We start from the raw sequence: 18,175 nt of genomic DNA, 5'->3' as shown, positions 1-18,175 counted from the left end.
AATTTAAAAGAAATAAACTAAACATAGTCCAAACAGACTATGAGGACGGTCGAGTATACCGATGGCTTACAGGGTCAGACCCACCCCGCAATAGATCCAGATTCCACCAGAGACCAAATTGGAGAGAGCAACGCCAAAGAGACCAACAACGCTATTCTAGCGACAGCGATTTTGCCCTCGAGGACTCTGATGACACTACTCCCACGACGAGTCTCCCTTTAGGCAGAACTACGCGGGCACGCGGAGCCAAAGGACCAGGTGGACACGGAGAGGAGGTCAAAACATCAGGGCACACAAAGCCGCCAATAAACAAAAGGAAACCCTGATTTTCAATCTATCCTCCCACCAGTTGACACAGGACGAGACTAGCCTTCTCAATAGAGGCCTATCATTTATACCCACCAATAAACATCAAGATGTCAACTGGAAAGCGGATTTACATAAATTTGGAAGATCAATGAGAATCAGGGAACACTTCCAAGAGACGCCTGAGCCAAAGAAAGACCGTCATGACAACTTCCTCAAGAAACATGCCCACTCCACTTATGATCCCCAATCTTTCAACCCGTCCATCAAAGTTTTTAGTAGGTTGATTGATGAAGCAGTAACAAAATTTGACCAGAGTCCGAAGAAAGTGTACTCCAATATAAACCATAAAGAGGCTAAAGCACTTCATTCACTATCAAAAAAATCAGAGATAGTTATACGCCCCGCCGACAAAGGCGGAGGCATCGTGCTACAGAATGCTACTTTCAGACCCAACCACGTATCGCAAACTACCTGGCGATCCAACAGCCATTTTTAAAAAAGAATTGGACGGAGTGTTAACCGAAGCTTATAAAAACTATTTATTCTCTAAGAAAGTATTTCAAACCCTCACACAAGAGTTTCCAGTGGTGCCAGTTATATACACACTTCCAAAGATACATAAAAATTCTGTGGATCCCCCGGTCAGACCTATCATTTCTGCCCGGGGCTCCCTATACCAGCCCATTTCCCAATTTTTGGACATTTTGTTACAGCCCTATATCGTCACACAAGAATATTATTTGAAAGATACAACACACCTGTTGCAAAAGCTATCCACCGTGAAAAACCTTCCAGAGAACGTACTTCTATGCACCATGGATGTACAAAATTTGTACACGGTCATCCCCCACGAGGCAGCATTACAAGCTATGCAGCGGTTCTTACGGAACATCAAGTTCAAGGATTTGGACATTGGACTCTTTTTACATCTATTAGAATTAACCCTAAAGAAAAACTATTTCCTGCATAACTCACACTACTACCTCCAATTAACAGGATGCTCGATGGGCTCTAATGTGTCGCCTTCAGTAGCCAACATTTTTATGTTTGAGCAAGAGAAACAATTCTTCTTTCAGGACAATTCCATCAGCCAATATGTAGCGCTGTATACGCGCTACATAGATGACCTCATGCTCATCTGGACCGGCACCATGGAACACTTAGAAGGAATCATTCACACCATCAATGACCAGCACGGACCCATTAAACTCACCTTTAACATCAGCTGTGAATTTATTAATTATTTGGACGTTAAAATTTCCAGGGTTCAATTGAGACGTCTGTACACAAAAAAGACACAGACAGAAACACTTTGCTACTAAATAGTAGCAATCATGCTCCTGCGCTCAAGAAGGGATTGCCAAAATCTCAACTTATGAGAGTAGCGAGAATTACCAACAACCCTGATAAAATGGAACCAGCTCTGGATGACATGGTGACAAAATTTGCTCAGCGAGGTTATGACGTAAGAGCATTACAACAACAAAAAATGGAGGTGCTCAATACTCCGAGAGAACAGCTCCTACAAGCCAGCAACAGCAAAACCACAAAACCTGATACCAAAATACCTTTTGTTACTACATATACGCCCACCAGTACCGTGCTACCTAGAGCATTACATGCCCTCTGGCCTATCATGTCTGGAGATAAAAAATTAACATGTATCGCCAAAAAAACTCCCATGCCCAGCTATCGACGGGGCAAAAATCTCCGCGATATATTGGTTAAAACCAACGTAGAATTGCATCCAACTAAAACCATATTTAATGTACAAGCTAAAAAACCAGGGTGCTACAAATGCCCGGCTTGCACCACCTGCGGATACATGGAGAGTGGCCCTGACTTCAAACACCCCCAATCAGGAAAAAGATATCAAATCCGACATGTCCTCACTTGCAGAACCCAGTATGTTATATATATCATCATATGCCCCTGCGGGAAATATTATGTCGGCCAGACCATTCGCAGTTTTCGCGAGAGAATGGCCTTACATAGGTCGGCCATCAAGGCAATACTGGAAGGCAAGGAGGTAGACCAGCCGGTGGCACGACATTTCAAAGCCTATGGACATTCACTGACACAGTTCAGATGTAAAATAATAGATCATGTCCCACCACTAAAAAGAGGCGGAGACAGACAAAAATTACTGAACCGTAAAGAGACAGAATGGATCCATAAACTCAACACCTTGGTCCCAAATGGCCTAAATGAGACTATTGCTTGGAGCGTCTTTCTGTAAAAGACAAAGAACTACAACTTCAAAAAGTTGACAACACTTATTGCAGCCCAATCATGTTGTAGAACATCCGGGACAAAATCATCCTCATTTTGCTAAATAGAGAGGATGTGACGTTTTATCAGTTAGAATATATTAACCCTCACCTTATTTTGTAAGAAGGTTATAGTTACTAGTCCAGATTGATTGATAGTTGTGTACTTATATATGACACAACACATGTAATAGAAACCACTATAAATGCCACAATACAATGTATATGCCATCATGTCTGTTCCAGTGCTTCAGGCACACCATTACTTGTTATATTTGCATAACCCTGCACTTATTGACAATATTAATAGTCCGATGTCACTTATATGTTTTCACGTGTTTTCACGTGAAATATTCTTTTAAATTTTTCAAGATCTTTTTTGTGTTGTGCCATTTGTCCTTCCAATTTTTCCCAAAGGTTGTTGTTTTTCTTATCTTGGATGATACTGGAGTATTCCTCCCTCGTTTTCATGATTCTTGTTCTGGTAACATCCAGAACTTTGCCGGCTTCTTCTATTACTAAGACCATAAGGTCTTGGCTGCATTTGTTTAAAATTGAGATCCACTTGAGGCACTATAAATGCCACAATACAATGTATATGCCATCATGTCTGTTCCAGTGCTTCCGGCACACCATTACTTGTTATATTTTCATAACCCTGCACTCATTGCCAATATTAATAGTCCGATGTCACTTATATGTTTTCACGTGTATTCAATATTTTGTTTCACACACACTATCCAACCAGACTTTTTCTGTTGGTCCTATTGTTTCTAAATCTTCCCCCAGGAATCCCGTGGTGTCAGCGCGAAGGGACGCCGCCGGTTGCTAAGCATCAATCGGGGTTGCTGACGCAGGAGGACGCGCGTCATCACAGCACTGCCCGCGTCACCTCCAGGAGACGCAACACCCGATACCCGGAAGTACCGCTCGCAGGCACCGGGAAACCAGTAGGAGGATCCACACATCGGCTATTTAAAAAGTAAGTAAGTTCACTGTCTCGTTTGTTACATTCAGCACTTGCACTTATCTCCCTTGTCCGTCCTGAGGAAGAGGCGAATGCCTCGAAACGTAGATCATTTGGACAAACCTATGATGCACTTTGAATAAATCCACCTACGATTTTTGGTGTAAGTCCTGTGAGTGCCGCCTCATTCCGCCTTCTCATCTCTGGGAAGGGGAGTACCCCTGCTTATATATATATATATATATATATATATATATATATATATATCAACAAGGAAAGGCAGGGCTGACCCAGGTTCAGTGTAAATGGCGCAGACCCAGGTCCGACCCAGGTCGAAGTGCTGTGTAAATGCAGTATAAAGCAGGGTCAGACCCTGGAAACTCCAGCGTTCAAAGACCAGGGTCGGACCAGGGTTTTTGGTGTAAAAGGGGTATTACTCATCTACAATTTATACCTGCATCTTTTCTCACTCACTTCCCTATATCTCAGCTGTATTGTGTACTAAGAATTGTGTTATGTCTTGTTCTGTGTACCCTGTACTGTTCTTTTGTGTTCTATAGGTACGGTGCTGGCTGGTGCAATCACCATGTGGCACCACTGAATGGCTGCCTGGGTACTGCACAGCTCGGTTAATATGTTCCCCATGTTCGTGTCCCTTATTAGAATGCGTCTTGTGCATATCTGTATGTGTGATGTACATCTGTACTGCCATTGTTGCCTGTTCCTTGTACTGATAAGCCTTTCTATTGCAGTATGTGCATTGTTTTTTTTTTAATGTCTGTAAAGCGCCTTGCGTCCTGTTGGAGAAAGTGCGCTATATAAATAAAACTTACTTACTTACTATCGATGGCAGGGTGCAAAATCGCCATCAATGCCAACCATCGATGGCGTCTGCACCAATGCCCATCCCTACTCTGCAACAGCCAAAAACCTTTATTACCCCTCATGCCCACACACCTCTATAACTGCCCTGCCTCCTGTTCTCCTGCCCCGTAACTTCCACCAGTGGGGACCGGCTCACCCTATGCTGCCCACATTCCCCTATCATGCTTTACCACCCAGCATCCTGCTCTCATGCACCTTAACTCCCACCCAGTAGGAGGAGACACTGACTCAGGATCACCGTCCTGTACTCCTGTGCTGCCACGCTGGACCCTCACCCACTGGCAGAAGCTGCATAGTGTTCCTCACCCTCCTCTTTAGTCCCCCTTATGCCCACACACCTGTCCCAATCGGGAATAATTTGCGTACCTATGCCAGGTGCTCCCAGAATGGGTGTGGCCTCAGTAAAAGGTAGCATGGCCGTGTGAGACAATGCGCCAATGAGCCACACCTCCTGTTTTCGTCACGTTGGGGGCATACCCAGCTCTCTGTGAGCTGTTTGCCATGTCCCAGTCCCTCTGTCTCCCGTGAATAGATGCTGGGAGGTATGGTACGCCACTGTTCACACTGCCCTCAACATGCATAAGAAATGTGTTTTACGTTCCTGATTTCAGCTTTAGACTCCCCAACTTCCCGCTCTCATCACCATTCAGAAACCGCTGTAGCGGTAAGCACAAACCAAACATTTGTGAGAACGGCTAAAAGCTATAGTACCATCTGCATGGCGCTCGTATGCCAGTTTAGAGCTCCCATGCTACCTACTGACGCTCATACAGACAGAAAATAATCCACAATAAATCTGTTCACTCAGGCTCCCTTCTCCGTAATGATCTCTATCTATAGAGAGCTGATCGCCAATCATTTGAAAGATGTTCTCTTGTTTACTTTAGGAGAATAAAACCTACGCACAACAGCGCATTCTATTATAGGGAAATTAACCTTTTCATTCATGTCTATTATAAACGTTGTGTCCTGGCGTTTCCCAAATATTCTGCCTGGTAAAACGAATGAATACATCAGCTCTTGGAAATATTATTGCAAAACTGTTTCACCTACAGTAGTAAAATGCAGGTTATATAACTATAACTTCACCCCAGATTATAGTCCAATCCAATCACTAACACACACTCCTTTATACACCGCTATGTCCAATCACTAACACACACTCCTTTATACACCGCTATGTCCAATCACTAACACACACTCCTTTATACACGGCTATGTCCAATCACTAACACACACTCCTTTATACACTGCTATGTCCAATTACTAACACGCACTGCTTTATACACTGTTATGTCCAATCACTAACACACACTCCTTTATACACCGTTATGTCCAATCACTAACACACACTCCTTTATACACCGCTATGTCCAATCACTAACACACACTCCTTTATACACCGCTATGTCCAATCACTAACACACACTCCTTTATACACTGCTATGTCCAATCACTAACACGCACTGCTTTATACACCGTTATGTCCAATCACTAATACACACTGCTTTATAAACCGCTATGTCCAATTACTAACACGCACTGCTTTATACATCGCTATGTCCATTCACTAACACACTCCTTTATACACTGCTATGTCCAATCACTAACACACACTGCTTTATACACCGCTATGTCCATTCACTAACACACACAGCTATGTCCAATCACTAACACACTCCATTATACACCGCTATGTCCATTCACTAACACACACTACGTTATACACAGCTATGTCTAATCACTAACACATACTGCTTTATACACCGCTATGTCCAATCACTAACACGTACTGCTTTATACACCGCTATGTCCAATCCCTAATACACACTGCTTTATACACTGGTATGTCCAATCCCTAAGACACACTGCTTTATATACCACTATGTCCAATCACTAAGACACACTGCTTTAAATACCGCTATGTGCAATCACTATTACACACTCTTTTACAGGGGCGTGCATTCATACCAGATACCTGGAGGCGAAATAGACAATGGTGCCCCCCTTTGCCCTTCACTTTGACCACCAATACCCCAGCAATCCAAGTCAGATTAAGGATCACATGGACCTGGGGTAAGAAGTGATCATAATTAGGGATGTGCACTGGCCACTTTTAGTGTTTTGTAAAATGTGTTTTTGATCTGTATCTCCGGTAGCATTTTGGATCTGGATCTGTTCCAAAATACCACCCTTCAGTGTTTTGTGTTTTAGATCGGTCTTTTTTGTTTTTTTTTATAAAAATCGCTAAAATCTTTTTTATTTTTGCTCCTACGCTATTATTAACCTGAATAACATAAATTTCCACTCATTTTCAGTATATCCTGAACACCTCACACCTCACAATGTTGTTTTGAGGCCACTAGGTTGCACCGAGGTAGCTGGATGACTATGCTGAGCCACACAAGTGTGTGCGGCACAAACATGTGGCTCATCTAGGAGTGGCACTGCAGCGGCAGACAGGATGGCAGTTTGAACAACTAGGCCCCAAAGCACACATAATGCCAAAAAAATAGGTACAAGATGGGATTGTCCTTGGACCATCCCACCCACCCTTATGTTGCGTAAATAGGACATGCACACTGTCTTTGACAAACCACTAATTTCAGCGACAGGGTCTGCCACACGACTGTGGCTGAAATGATTGGTTTGGTTGGGGCCCCGCAAAAAGAAAACATAGGCAAGATATCATCCTCATCCTCCAATTCCTCACCCCCTTCAGTGTGTACTTCTTCATCCTCACAGATTATCAATTGTTCCCTGCTGGACTCACAAATCACAGGTCCCTCTGTAGTCTGTGGAGGCAATTGCTGGTCTTCATTGAAGAATTGATAATTCATTTTGATGAACATCATCTTCTCCACATTTTGCGGAAGCAACCTCCTACGCAGCTCGCTGACCAGGTTCCCAGCTGCACTAAAAACTCTTTCGGAGTACACACTGGATGGGGCACAACTCTGGTAAAATAGTGCCTTTTTTTTCTGCCAGTAGAGGTATGGACTGTCTAACATGTCTACTTGGATGCTGTCACCAAAGTAATCCTCAACCATTTTTTTCAATGGTAACAGTATCGTATGTAGACATGTCAGCAATCGTTGGCAGGTCCTTCAGTCCAGACCAGATGTCCAAACTCGCTCCTGCCTGCCCTGCACCACCGCCAGTGGTTCGGGTAGGAAATTTGAGCGGTTTCCTCGCAGCCACAGGTGTGGGAGAAAATGAAGGAGGAGTTGTTGCTGTGTCACGGGCTGCTTCAGATGACAATCTTCTTACCAGCAGGTCTTTGCACCGCTGTAGACTTGTGCCCGCAGAAACATAACATACGCTTTAAACCAAAGCACGGTGGCCAGAATGTATTCCTCTGACTTTAATAGACCGACCACCCTTGTAACCTGGCAAAGTGTATAAAGGGCTTCATCCACAAGACCTACATGCTTTGTGGAATCGCAACACTTTAGCTCATCCTTCACTTTCTCCAGCTGCTTCTGCAACAGCCTGATCAGGGGAATGACCTGGCTCAAGATGGCAGTGTCGGAACTGACTTCACGTGACGTGTGGAAAGTTCAAACGGCTGTAGAACCTTGCACAACACGGAAATTATTCTCCACTGCACCTTAGTCAGGTGCATCTCCACTCCTCTGCCTTTGTCATAGGTGGATGTTTAGGCTTGAATGGCCATTTGCTGCTCTTGTTTGAGGTGATGGCAGGGCAGGTTCAGGAGTTTTTGATATCCCTCCCTCCTCCCTTTTATCACCGACCAATCAGCTCCTACCTGCCATTTTTCAAACCAAGCCTGTAACTTCACAGTTAAGAGATGATTGGTCGGTCAGTGATAAAAACCAGACACTTTATCACTTCACCGAGCTTAATAAATCTGCTCCTAAGTGGGCACTTCCCTCAGTTTCTCCAAGAAGTTGTCAGCGTTGTGCTTCTTGCAGAAACCGTTGTAAAACCATGTCTTTAGAAGGCACAGTAGTTTGCTGTGTTTTTCATGACCGCTTAACTCTCTTAGGGGGGGGGGGGGGGGGGGCTTTTATCCTCGTGTGAAGCCAAACCACTAGTCTTGAACATAGGCCAGGGCCTTCGCCTTTCCTTGCCACTCCATGTCGTAAATGGCATATTGGCACGCATACATTTCTACTCAAGGGATTTACATTTAGTTTTTATCTTTGTGTTACTGAACTTTGGCATTTTGTATTTTACATGCCCTCTACAATGACATTAGACATTGGCCTTGGCAGACGAAGTTGATGGCATTTCATGTTCTACAGTATGTCATGACGAGTGGCAGCAGCTTCAGTACTAGGAGGAAGTGGTTCTTGATCTTTCACTATTTTATCCTCCATATTTTTGTTCTCCGTTATATTTCTGGAGTTATAATAATATGCGGCACAGGAGAGTGTATCCCTAAACCACACACACACGTAAAGCCTAAAAAACTTATATGGATTTATAGTAACCCTTTTATTTTTATTAGAGTGTACACTGGACTGTCACTGGACTAATACGGCTGTACCACTGGACTTACCGGCAGTACCACTGGACTTTTTGGTAGTACCACTGGACTTAGCGGCAGTACTGGACTCAACGGCAGTACCACTGGACTATCATTATCACTGGACTTAACAACAGTACCACTGGATTTAACAGCAGTACCACTGGACAAGCAGTACCACTGGACTTAACATCAGCACCACTGGACTATCAGTACCACTGGATTTAACAGCAGTACCACTGGACTATCAGTACCACTGGGCTTAACAGCAGTACCACTGGACTAGCAGTACCACTGGACTAGCAGTACCACTGGACTAACAGTACCATTGAACTTAACAGCAGCACTAGACGGCACAGCACCACTGCACTGATTTATACAGCAGCACATGACACCAGCACAGGACACCAGCACCGGCAGCAGACAGATCACAGGACTGGATGGCACAGGACACCACCACCACTGTAACCAGGTCGTCACCCCACGCCAAATCCCCAGAGAGACACAGAAACACCCCACTTAACCCTCTCCGAAGCCGGAGTGAAATGGCGGCGGTAGCGGGGGACGTCTATCGATTCCGGATCTCGTGAGAATCCGACGCCGGGATGATGATAATGTTTTGCCTCATTATGTGCGCCGAGCTTGGCGGGAATTACCGAACGGCACATATTAGGTGTTAGGGTTAGGCCACGGTTAGGGTTCACACTTTAATATGCTATATCAACATGACACTGTTGTCTATGGACATCTTATACCACATCATCAACATTTCATACCACATCCATAAGCACATACAGTAATCCAGGAAAACGCTGCAGAGCAGATTAACATGACCAAAATAACACTGACATTCAGGAGTCAATATGTGGGGTTGATTCAATTCAACGTGCAGTGAATGGAAGGCGCTCACAGACCTATTCAGCTCAGCACGCTGTTAAGTCCGACTAGCAGATCTCTGCACGCATCCCTCCTGAGGTATTTAATTCAACAAAACTCTGTGATGCTGTTCAGTGCAAACAACATTGCGGTGGGGCACTTAAGTCGGAGAATGTCGGTTTGCACCATTAAACACGGGCTAGACCCGGCATTCTCCGACATAGCAGCACACTGATTTGAATCGCTCCGGGAGCTCCTTCCTGGCGCTAATCACTGCATGCTAAATTAAATTGACCCCTATAAAAACAAAAACGGTACAAAAGGGTGAATGGGAGGGATTACTTATAGCAATCAGAGCATTTTGAAAATGGCCGCAAAACTTGAATTTTAATTGTAGAACCACCATGCCACTTGTTTTACATGGAAACCAAAAAATTATATCGTACCAGCTGGATATCCAATAGGAATGTAGCCAACCAATAGAAATGCATGTTAGCCAGCCAATAGGAATGTACGATAGCCAACCAATAGATAGGTATACCTGTAGGCAGGGCTATTTTTCAGCAGGCTCCAGCAGGAACTGAGGCCCTTATTCTAGTTCGCTCTTTCTGACAAAAAATTTCTTAGATGGACAAAACCATGTGCACTGCAGGTGAGGCAGGTGTTACTTGTGCAGAGATAATTAGATTTGGGTGGGGTTTTACACCTGCCTCACCTGCAGTGCACATGGTTTTGTCCATTTAAGAAATATTTTGTCAGTAAGAGTGAACTAGAATAAGGGCCTCAGTTCCTGCTGGAGCCTACTGAAAAATAGCCCTGCCTGTAGGCATGTACAGTATGTATAGGAAAATAAATTGATTACCTGTGCTCGCGGCAACATCCACAAACGTTCCATCCCCCTTATTCTGGAAGAGGAAGTTTGGTCCATTCTCGTTGTCACAAAAGATATCAGAGGCCGCAGGGCCCAAGATTGGTCCAACCGTGACTCCTCGTCCACCTGTGCAATATGAAAATCAGAAGAGGGAATCATTAATGGACTCTTTCACTGCAGTATCAGAACTGTATTTGATACAAAAGGAACACTAAGGGGAGAATACAATCACCAACAATGTCTTCGCGGGTGCAGGTAGGTGAGGCTATATGCCACATGTACGGTGTACTGAGCAAAAATGTGCGAGTCCGGCACTAGAAGGAGCTGCGAGAGGTGCAAATTCGAGTGACAGTGTTTACACCAGGGCTGGGCAACAGCAGCCCTCCAGATGTTGATGAACTACACATCCCAGCATGCCTTGCATCAGTTTCAGCATGGCCATATAGCAAAACTAATGCAACGCATCCTGGGATGTGTCGTTCAACATCTGGAGGGCCACTGTTGCCCAGCCCTGGTTTACACGCTGCTGTAACTCGCACCCATGGTGGGGAATAGGATTGCCCTCTAGGTATATGAAACAGAAAGTCATGGCAGATACAGTACAAACATAAAAAAAAAATATGACGCACCTTGTTAATTAAATGAACAATTTAAGGTTGTACACAAAATATTTATAACAAACAAAAGAGAAAGATGCGTGACCTCTCATTCATTCAACTTTTATCATTTTCTCCCACTGATTATACAGGTAGATTCTCCTGGAACCGGAGATCTCTTATCCGAAATATTCCAAAAACCGTGGATTTTTTAGTACAGTATATTTCGTATTATTATTATAAAAAAAAATTGTTGGGGGGGGGGGGGGGGTGTTCCCCCCTGCCCCTTTTTTCATACTTACCAAGTCCCCCGATGTCCACGGCGGCCTTCAGGATCTTCTTCAGCATCTTCAGCGGTCCCAGGAGTGCATTGCTCCCACCCTATTTTTATTTTATTTTTATTGTGTTTTACTTTTTGAGTTGTTGTGTCGGCTTTTCTAGCGTCCGGTTTCAGAAAGGGCTTTTTGTTGTTGGAATGATAAGTTGTTATTTTCCCTGAGTGGCAGCTCTGTTGAAGAAAGTGGCCAACAATTTTTCATTTGGGGGCATCGCCGTTCCAGGTGGGCCCTCACGCCACATTATTTGAGCTGTCGTCTCAAGTTGAGATGAGTAGGGCAGTTGGCACCCTTTTAGAATCAGTTGTAGTCCCGTAAGGTTGGGGATATGATCCATACCCTTGCGAGTTAAGTTCTGGTCAAGGAGAAGTGGCAGAAGGTCCATCCTTGGCCATCAGGCCCTTTTGCTGATTTTTATTTTGAGTTATTTTTATTCTATTTTTTATTTTATGATAATGTTTTTATCCCCGTTCTTTTCCCCGCCACCATAGATTAGGGCAAATTTGATCATAGCTAGTTTCAAATAGGCCACCCTCCTAAAATAAAAAGCTGACCCCTTTCCACGCCAATGCAGTTGGCTGTGTTGTTATCGTTATTTTAGATAAGTTGGCGTGAACAAAGTGTAGATGCATCTGGTTGTGTGAGGCTTAGGACTGTTGAACAGGCTGGTCGAAACTGAAGTCAAATTCTCAGAAGAAGTGGGAAAATCCACAAGTAATTCAATAATCGTATATATGTGTATGATGTGGGCATTCCTGCTAGAGGTAGTCAATGAGGAGATACAAGTTTTATGGAATATAGTAAGAAACATCTCCTGAAAATAATTTACATGAAAGGTGAAGAGCCCTCACAGGAGAGTTTCGGCAGGGACGGGAAGCATACGCATTCCCTATGTCACAGACAGTGTAGGTATTAGTGACCTGCACTGATTAGCAGATAATGTCAGTCTGTTCTCTCCGAGGTCTGCAATGTGACACATCCGCGCTGGCTAGTAGCAGAAAGGTGACGAGTAATTACAGATTTTACACATATATTAGATCACTCTGATATGTATAATTATAGAGACAGGAAGAGAGAGAAAGGGCAGAACATGTTCTCAATGCTTCTATAGCAGCAGTTGTTAATGATATGCCCCATGGTAGTGCCCTAAATCATTTTCTGATATGGGACTTATTCTAATCCATACGCTCCCTTGCGTGTTTGCACAGGAGAGCGATGTATGCGGGCTTGGTGCGAGCGGGCATGACAAATTGATTATTCTCATCGAGCAGTGTGGGCAGGGGACATGGGAAAGCTGCGAGGGGCTGTGAACATAGGAACACCGAGCGTTCCATGGGCATCCCCATGTAAATGCGCTGGTGATGCGGGTGCGGAGGACGGGCAGCTGATGTCAGCTGCCCATCCGCTTCCTGTATAGGGAGCCCGCAGATCTAAGGTGTCTTGGCAGCTTTGTGTGTCAACCTGAATCACCCCCTAGGACTCATTGCAGTATGCCACAATGTAGAGATGCCGGTACACATTATACAACACAGTGCCCCCAATTCATATCATGCCATCAACCACCACTATCACCGGCAGCCACCACTACATTATGACCCCTGACATGTACCGCAACCCCCACCACTCTGATCATACTCACCACCTCTGGATCGGCTCCTGCAGCACTGATGGCCTTTGGAACTTTCTCCTTCTGTGTGAGGGAGGGGGGGGGGGTGTTCCCCGAAGACTGACAGCAATCAGCAGACCCCGGGAAGGTGATTATGAAATTTTTCTTTTTTACACTGCCTAAGGGTGGATAAAACTGTGTCTGGGTAGGGGATTCACAGTGAGCCCTGTTAATTTGTCAGCTTAAGTTGGCGTTATTATTACAGGGCTCAATGCAATTTTATTTCACTTGTCCAGATCACATTTCCCATTATAGAGATGGAAAATGTGATCTGATTGCAAAAAAAAAAAAAAAAACGCAAATTGAAGGGTTTGGAGCAATTTTCCCAAAAACTGTCCAAAAAGCCATTTAATACATTCAGGTGATACTAAAATAATGCAAAAATGGTGTGAAAACACAACTTTTTACATTACTTTAGTAAAAATAATGTTAATAAATGGGCCTCACAGGCCTTATTATGGCGCCATATTATAGCACTTCCACTTCACAGAGTGCCCCAGCTCACATTAGAATGTCTTTATTTCATTTTATACCACATCACAATGAGCAGGTCCAGGGATGTACCTAGAAACTGGGATGCAGGATATAATGCAGGATATTACCTGGGTCTCTGGAGTACATGTCCCATTGCAGCATTCAAACATAGTAACAGGATAGTAAAATCTATGTGGTGAAGACCAAGCAGTGGCTATCTTCTGATTCCCCAAATTGGGCCCCGCCCGACCCAAAAAGGGGTGAGCCTATGACACGGGCGGGTGTGGCCTAGGGTAAAGGGGTGTGGCCTATTGCTGCAACCTCCATTTTAAGCCACAGAAGAAGAAAAAAGGATTCGAGCGCTGATTGTCTTATTCTGCACTGCAGCTGCTCCCAATAAAGGGGGATTACCAAACCCCTTTCAACAAAGAGCAATACCAAAAAAAAAGAAAGGTGGAGCTGCGCTTTGCAAAATAGTTTACAATTTATTAAAATATAAAATATAAGAAAATTTACACAATTAATCTTTAAGTGGCCACTATGACAGAAAAGACAAACACACATATAGCAATGCTCTGTTTAAAAGTTCCTTAGTCCGCGTGTGCCTGTGATCCACAGCCGAGCAGAGCAGCCGTGATCTTCAGCTCCCCCAGCATCATCCCCTTGCCAGTGGGACATTGCCAGCTGTGGAGGGACAGTGGGACAGTTGGGAGGTATGCACTGATTCATGGTGAGAGCACAGTTGTGCATTCTGTATTTCAACATAACAAACTATGTTGCAAATTTGGGTTATTTTTTTTAGCATGAAGGGTAAATACAGGTACAGTATATGACGGGTAGCACACGCCTAGTGGTTAAGCTGGGCCTGACCACATGGAATGCAATTGGAATATCTGATGGGTTCCACACACAGCGGCCTCACAAATGGTATGCGAACCGCAGCTGGGTGTCTCCTTCCCAGGGGTGACACCAAAATGCCAGCTCCTCTTAAGTGCCTGTCTCCTGTCACTGAGAAGGAGCCAGCAGTGCAGACAATAGTCTGTGTGGGTATCCCAACTTCTTCAGGGATGCTGAGCACAAGGCGGAAGGGAGAATACCCACGAGGCTACACCCCTTTCCCTAGACCATGCCCTTTGTTGAACGCACACAGCTAAGTCACAAGCAGATGGTTATTGGCTACACCTGGTGCCACCAACCCCACTGCCGCCACTGATCCGGCATACTACACATTTGCTGCCAGAAGAAGTACCGCACCTGCATTGGCAATGCATACAGGCAGAGTTGGGGGAGTATTGATCTTCACGATGAACACTTTCTATGAATTTAATGGACGTATTCAACTTTTCCGCTTCATGGGAGTATCATGGGTGAGCAGTGGGCATGCAAGGCAGCTTTCATCCACATTTGTTGCATGTGGATGCAGAAAGCAAGCCTGATGCACCCAGCATGGTGCTGGTGTATGTGCCCGTACTAATAGAGATGGCTGTTGTTGCAAAACTGTGGAACGGTTCCGCAGAACTTTTGACAAATGAGGGTGGATTATCACATTGGCACAAGTAATCAGGCTGCTACGGCCGCACAGAGAAGCAGCTGTGGATGTATCCAACTATTATTACCCCCTCTGTATGTACCAAGGGAAAAAACATATTCATCGGCTTTATCAATTGTATTAGTGAATTATTTTCTTATTCAATTGTTTGCAGAGTCTTGTCTTGTTTGTTCTATAGAAGCATTTGATGCTGTCTATTCAATTTTACGTTTCTGGTCTCCTCCATGTTCAAACGAACACTAATCTCAAAACTACAGTATTTTCTGAGTATCTGGAACAGCTACTTATAAAATAGTTTTGTAGTAACAGTAGCGTCCCTTTAAACATGAAGGAGACTAGAAGCATAGAAATGAATAGACAGCATCAAATGCTTCTAAAAAAAAAAAAAAAAAGACGCTGCAAACAATGGAATAAGAAAATGATGAATTAATACAATTACTAAAGCCAATGAATATGTTTTTCCCCTTGGTGATCTAGTGATATTAGGTGGGAAATTTACTAAGAATGCAAATACTTAAATTCGTATTTGCATTCTTCCTACGACTGCATACGACTGTTTCAGCCGTATGCAAAGTCATGTTCCGGAGGGTCATTTAAAAAGCAGTCATATACGACTAGGGAAGCCAATCCCAGAGCATTTTTTCAATCCCGGAATTCGGGATTGAAAAATGCCCAATCCCGGGATTCCCGGGATCCCGGGATTGGCTTCCCTAATTAAAAAAAAACCCGCCCCGGCCGCCCCGCATATTTACTTACATGTGCAGTGCGGCCGGGCGGGTGTTCGGTGAAGCTGGGAGGGTGGGCGGTCCATTGCTGGAGCCGGGCGGGAGGCGGCCACTTCACTTCCGGAGCCGGGCAGGGAGGTGTGCGGGCGGCCAGCCAGGCGATGACAGGACGGGGCTGCGCAGCTTCTTGGCCTGCGCAGCGTGACCTCTGGCCTCGTCACGCTGCGCAGAGCCACAACGCCGGGACGGGAGTAGACGGGCAGCGTCTGAGCACTTGCTCAGACGCTGCCGGCATTAGACTGCGCATGCGCAGTCTAATCCCGAAATCCCGGGATTGGAAACTCCAATCCCGGGATTGAAATCCCGGCGTTTTAGGTGCCAAATCCCGGGATCCCGCCGATCCCGATCCCGGGATTGGCCACCCTATATACGACTGCTTTGTAACCCTCCGATGGTGTAACTATTCGTATTAGCGGCACATATATACGGCCGCTAATACAAATGTTTCAGGCAGTCTGCACGGATCAGTCAGATCCATCATATCAGTCAGATCCGTGCAGGCTGCAATGTGTAAAAAAAATATAGATAAATATATAAATGAAAAAAAAAAAACAGCGTGGGGTCCCCCCCACGGCTGTAACCAGCACCAGGCTCAAGGAGCCGGGGCCGGTAATAAAAAATCAGGAAACCCCGCAAATAGGGGTTCCCCGATTTTTTACAACCAGCCCCAGGCTCCATGGCCGGGGCTGGTTCCCAAAATACGGGGGACAAAATGACTAGGGGTCCCCCGTATTTTAAGAACCAGCCCCAGGCCAAACCAGCCAGCACGGTAATGTCACAGCCGGGGGACACTTATGATATAAGGTCCCGCGGCCAAAACATTAACTCCCTGACCGGTCAGCCTGGCCAGGGGCCCTGGGGGAGTGGGTACCCCCCCAATAAAGGGCCCCCCCCCCCTCCAGGACTTACCTGACCAGGCTGAAGCCTGGTGCTGTCCCCGGTGAACCTGGAGCTGTGGTCACCGGGCTGATGGCAGTGTAAAAAAAAAGAATAAACTAATGTCTAATACTGGGGAACTATGAGTCCCAGCAAGCCTTCCCTGCAAGCTGGGACTTGGAGAACCACAAGTCCCAGCCTGCGGGGCACTTGTAGTTCCACAGTATTAAAAATAGTAAAATAAAACACACTGACACACACTTCAAATAAAACTTTAATACATCCAAAGCCCATACATACTGATACTTACCTATCTTGAGCCCGTAGGTAGCCCTGGTCCTGATGTTCGGTCTCTTGGTCCTGTGTCGGCGTTCTGCTCCATGTCGACCGTCGCTGTCCATGTCGACGTCGCTGTTGGTGTCCGGGTCCGACGAAATCCATGGAGGAACCTATGGAAGGAAACCATACTCACCTGTCCCAGGGCGACGTAGTCCAGGGGGTCTTTGCAAAATAACAAACCGACAAGCCGAACCAGACCGATCAGCTGAGCCGCACGGTACTCTGTGTACATGTGCGGCTCCGCCCCCGAATGCCGCTATTGGCCGCCTAGCGGCCAATCAGGAGGGGGGGACCCCTTCATTGGGGGGGGGGTCCCCACTTCCCCAGGGCCCCTCGCTGTCAGTGAGACGCTCATGCTAAGCCTGATTGTCTGCACAGCACAAGCTGTAGGCGTGTGATGCTACTGCCCAGGAGGGATGGAGGTGGGAAGGAGGGGACGGACCAGGACCCAAGCTGGGTCTCTCCAGCAAGCCCGGGCCCTGGTAATTAGTACCTGCTCCCCCCACCCCTCTCGGTGGCCCTGCTTATAAGTAGTTGGTATATTTGATCAGGGCAGCCGAGAGGAATGCCGGGCCCCCGGTAACATTTTTGGGGCGTGGCCTAAGTGTGGGGGTGTGGGCACCTCCCGCATTAGGCCACGCCGCAAAATGTTTAGAGGAGGGTGAAAGAAAACTCTAAAAACTGTAATCTCAGCAGCAGCACACACCTACAGCATGTGCTGTGCTGACAGCAGGCTCAGCATGACCTCTCACACTGTCAGTGAGACACTCATGCTGAGCCTGCTGTCAGCACAGCACATGCTGTAGAAGTGTGTGCTGCTGTTGCTACCGGGGAGCAACAGAGGGGGAAGGGAGGGGTCAGACCAGGGCCCCTGCAGGGCCCCTC

General features: G+C 45.7%; 1 protein-coding gene across 4 annotated transcripts in view; it reads right to left on the bottom strand.

The window, feature by feature from the left end:
- Nucleotides 1-18,175, bottom strand: part of CRTAC1 (cartilage acidic protein 1) — a 527,150-nt gene that overhangs the window by 152,112 nt on the left and 356,863 nt on the right. For all 4 annotated transcript variants that reach the window (XM_083149576.1, XM_083149578.1, XM_083149579.1 and 1 more), the window contains exon 6: nucleotides 10,662-10,796. In XM_083149576.1, the coding sequence (XP_083005702.1) occupies nucleotides 10,662-10,796 (135 nt within the window). The remainder of the gene's footprint in view (nucleotides 1-10,661; nucleotides 10,797-18,175) is intronic.

This window comes from Crinia signifera, chromosome 6 (assembly GCF_055691185.1).
Source record: "Crinia signifera chromosome 6, ASM5569118v1, whole genome shotgun sequence".
In the NCBI taxonomy this organism is placed as follows: domain Eukaryota; kingdom Metazoa; phylum Chordata; class Amphibia; order Anura; family Myobatrachidae; genus Crinia; species Crinia signifera.
Note: the sequence above shows the minus strand (reverse complement) of the source record. Positions and strands in the feature narration are given on the sequence as shown.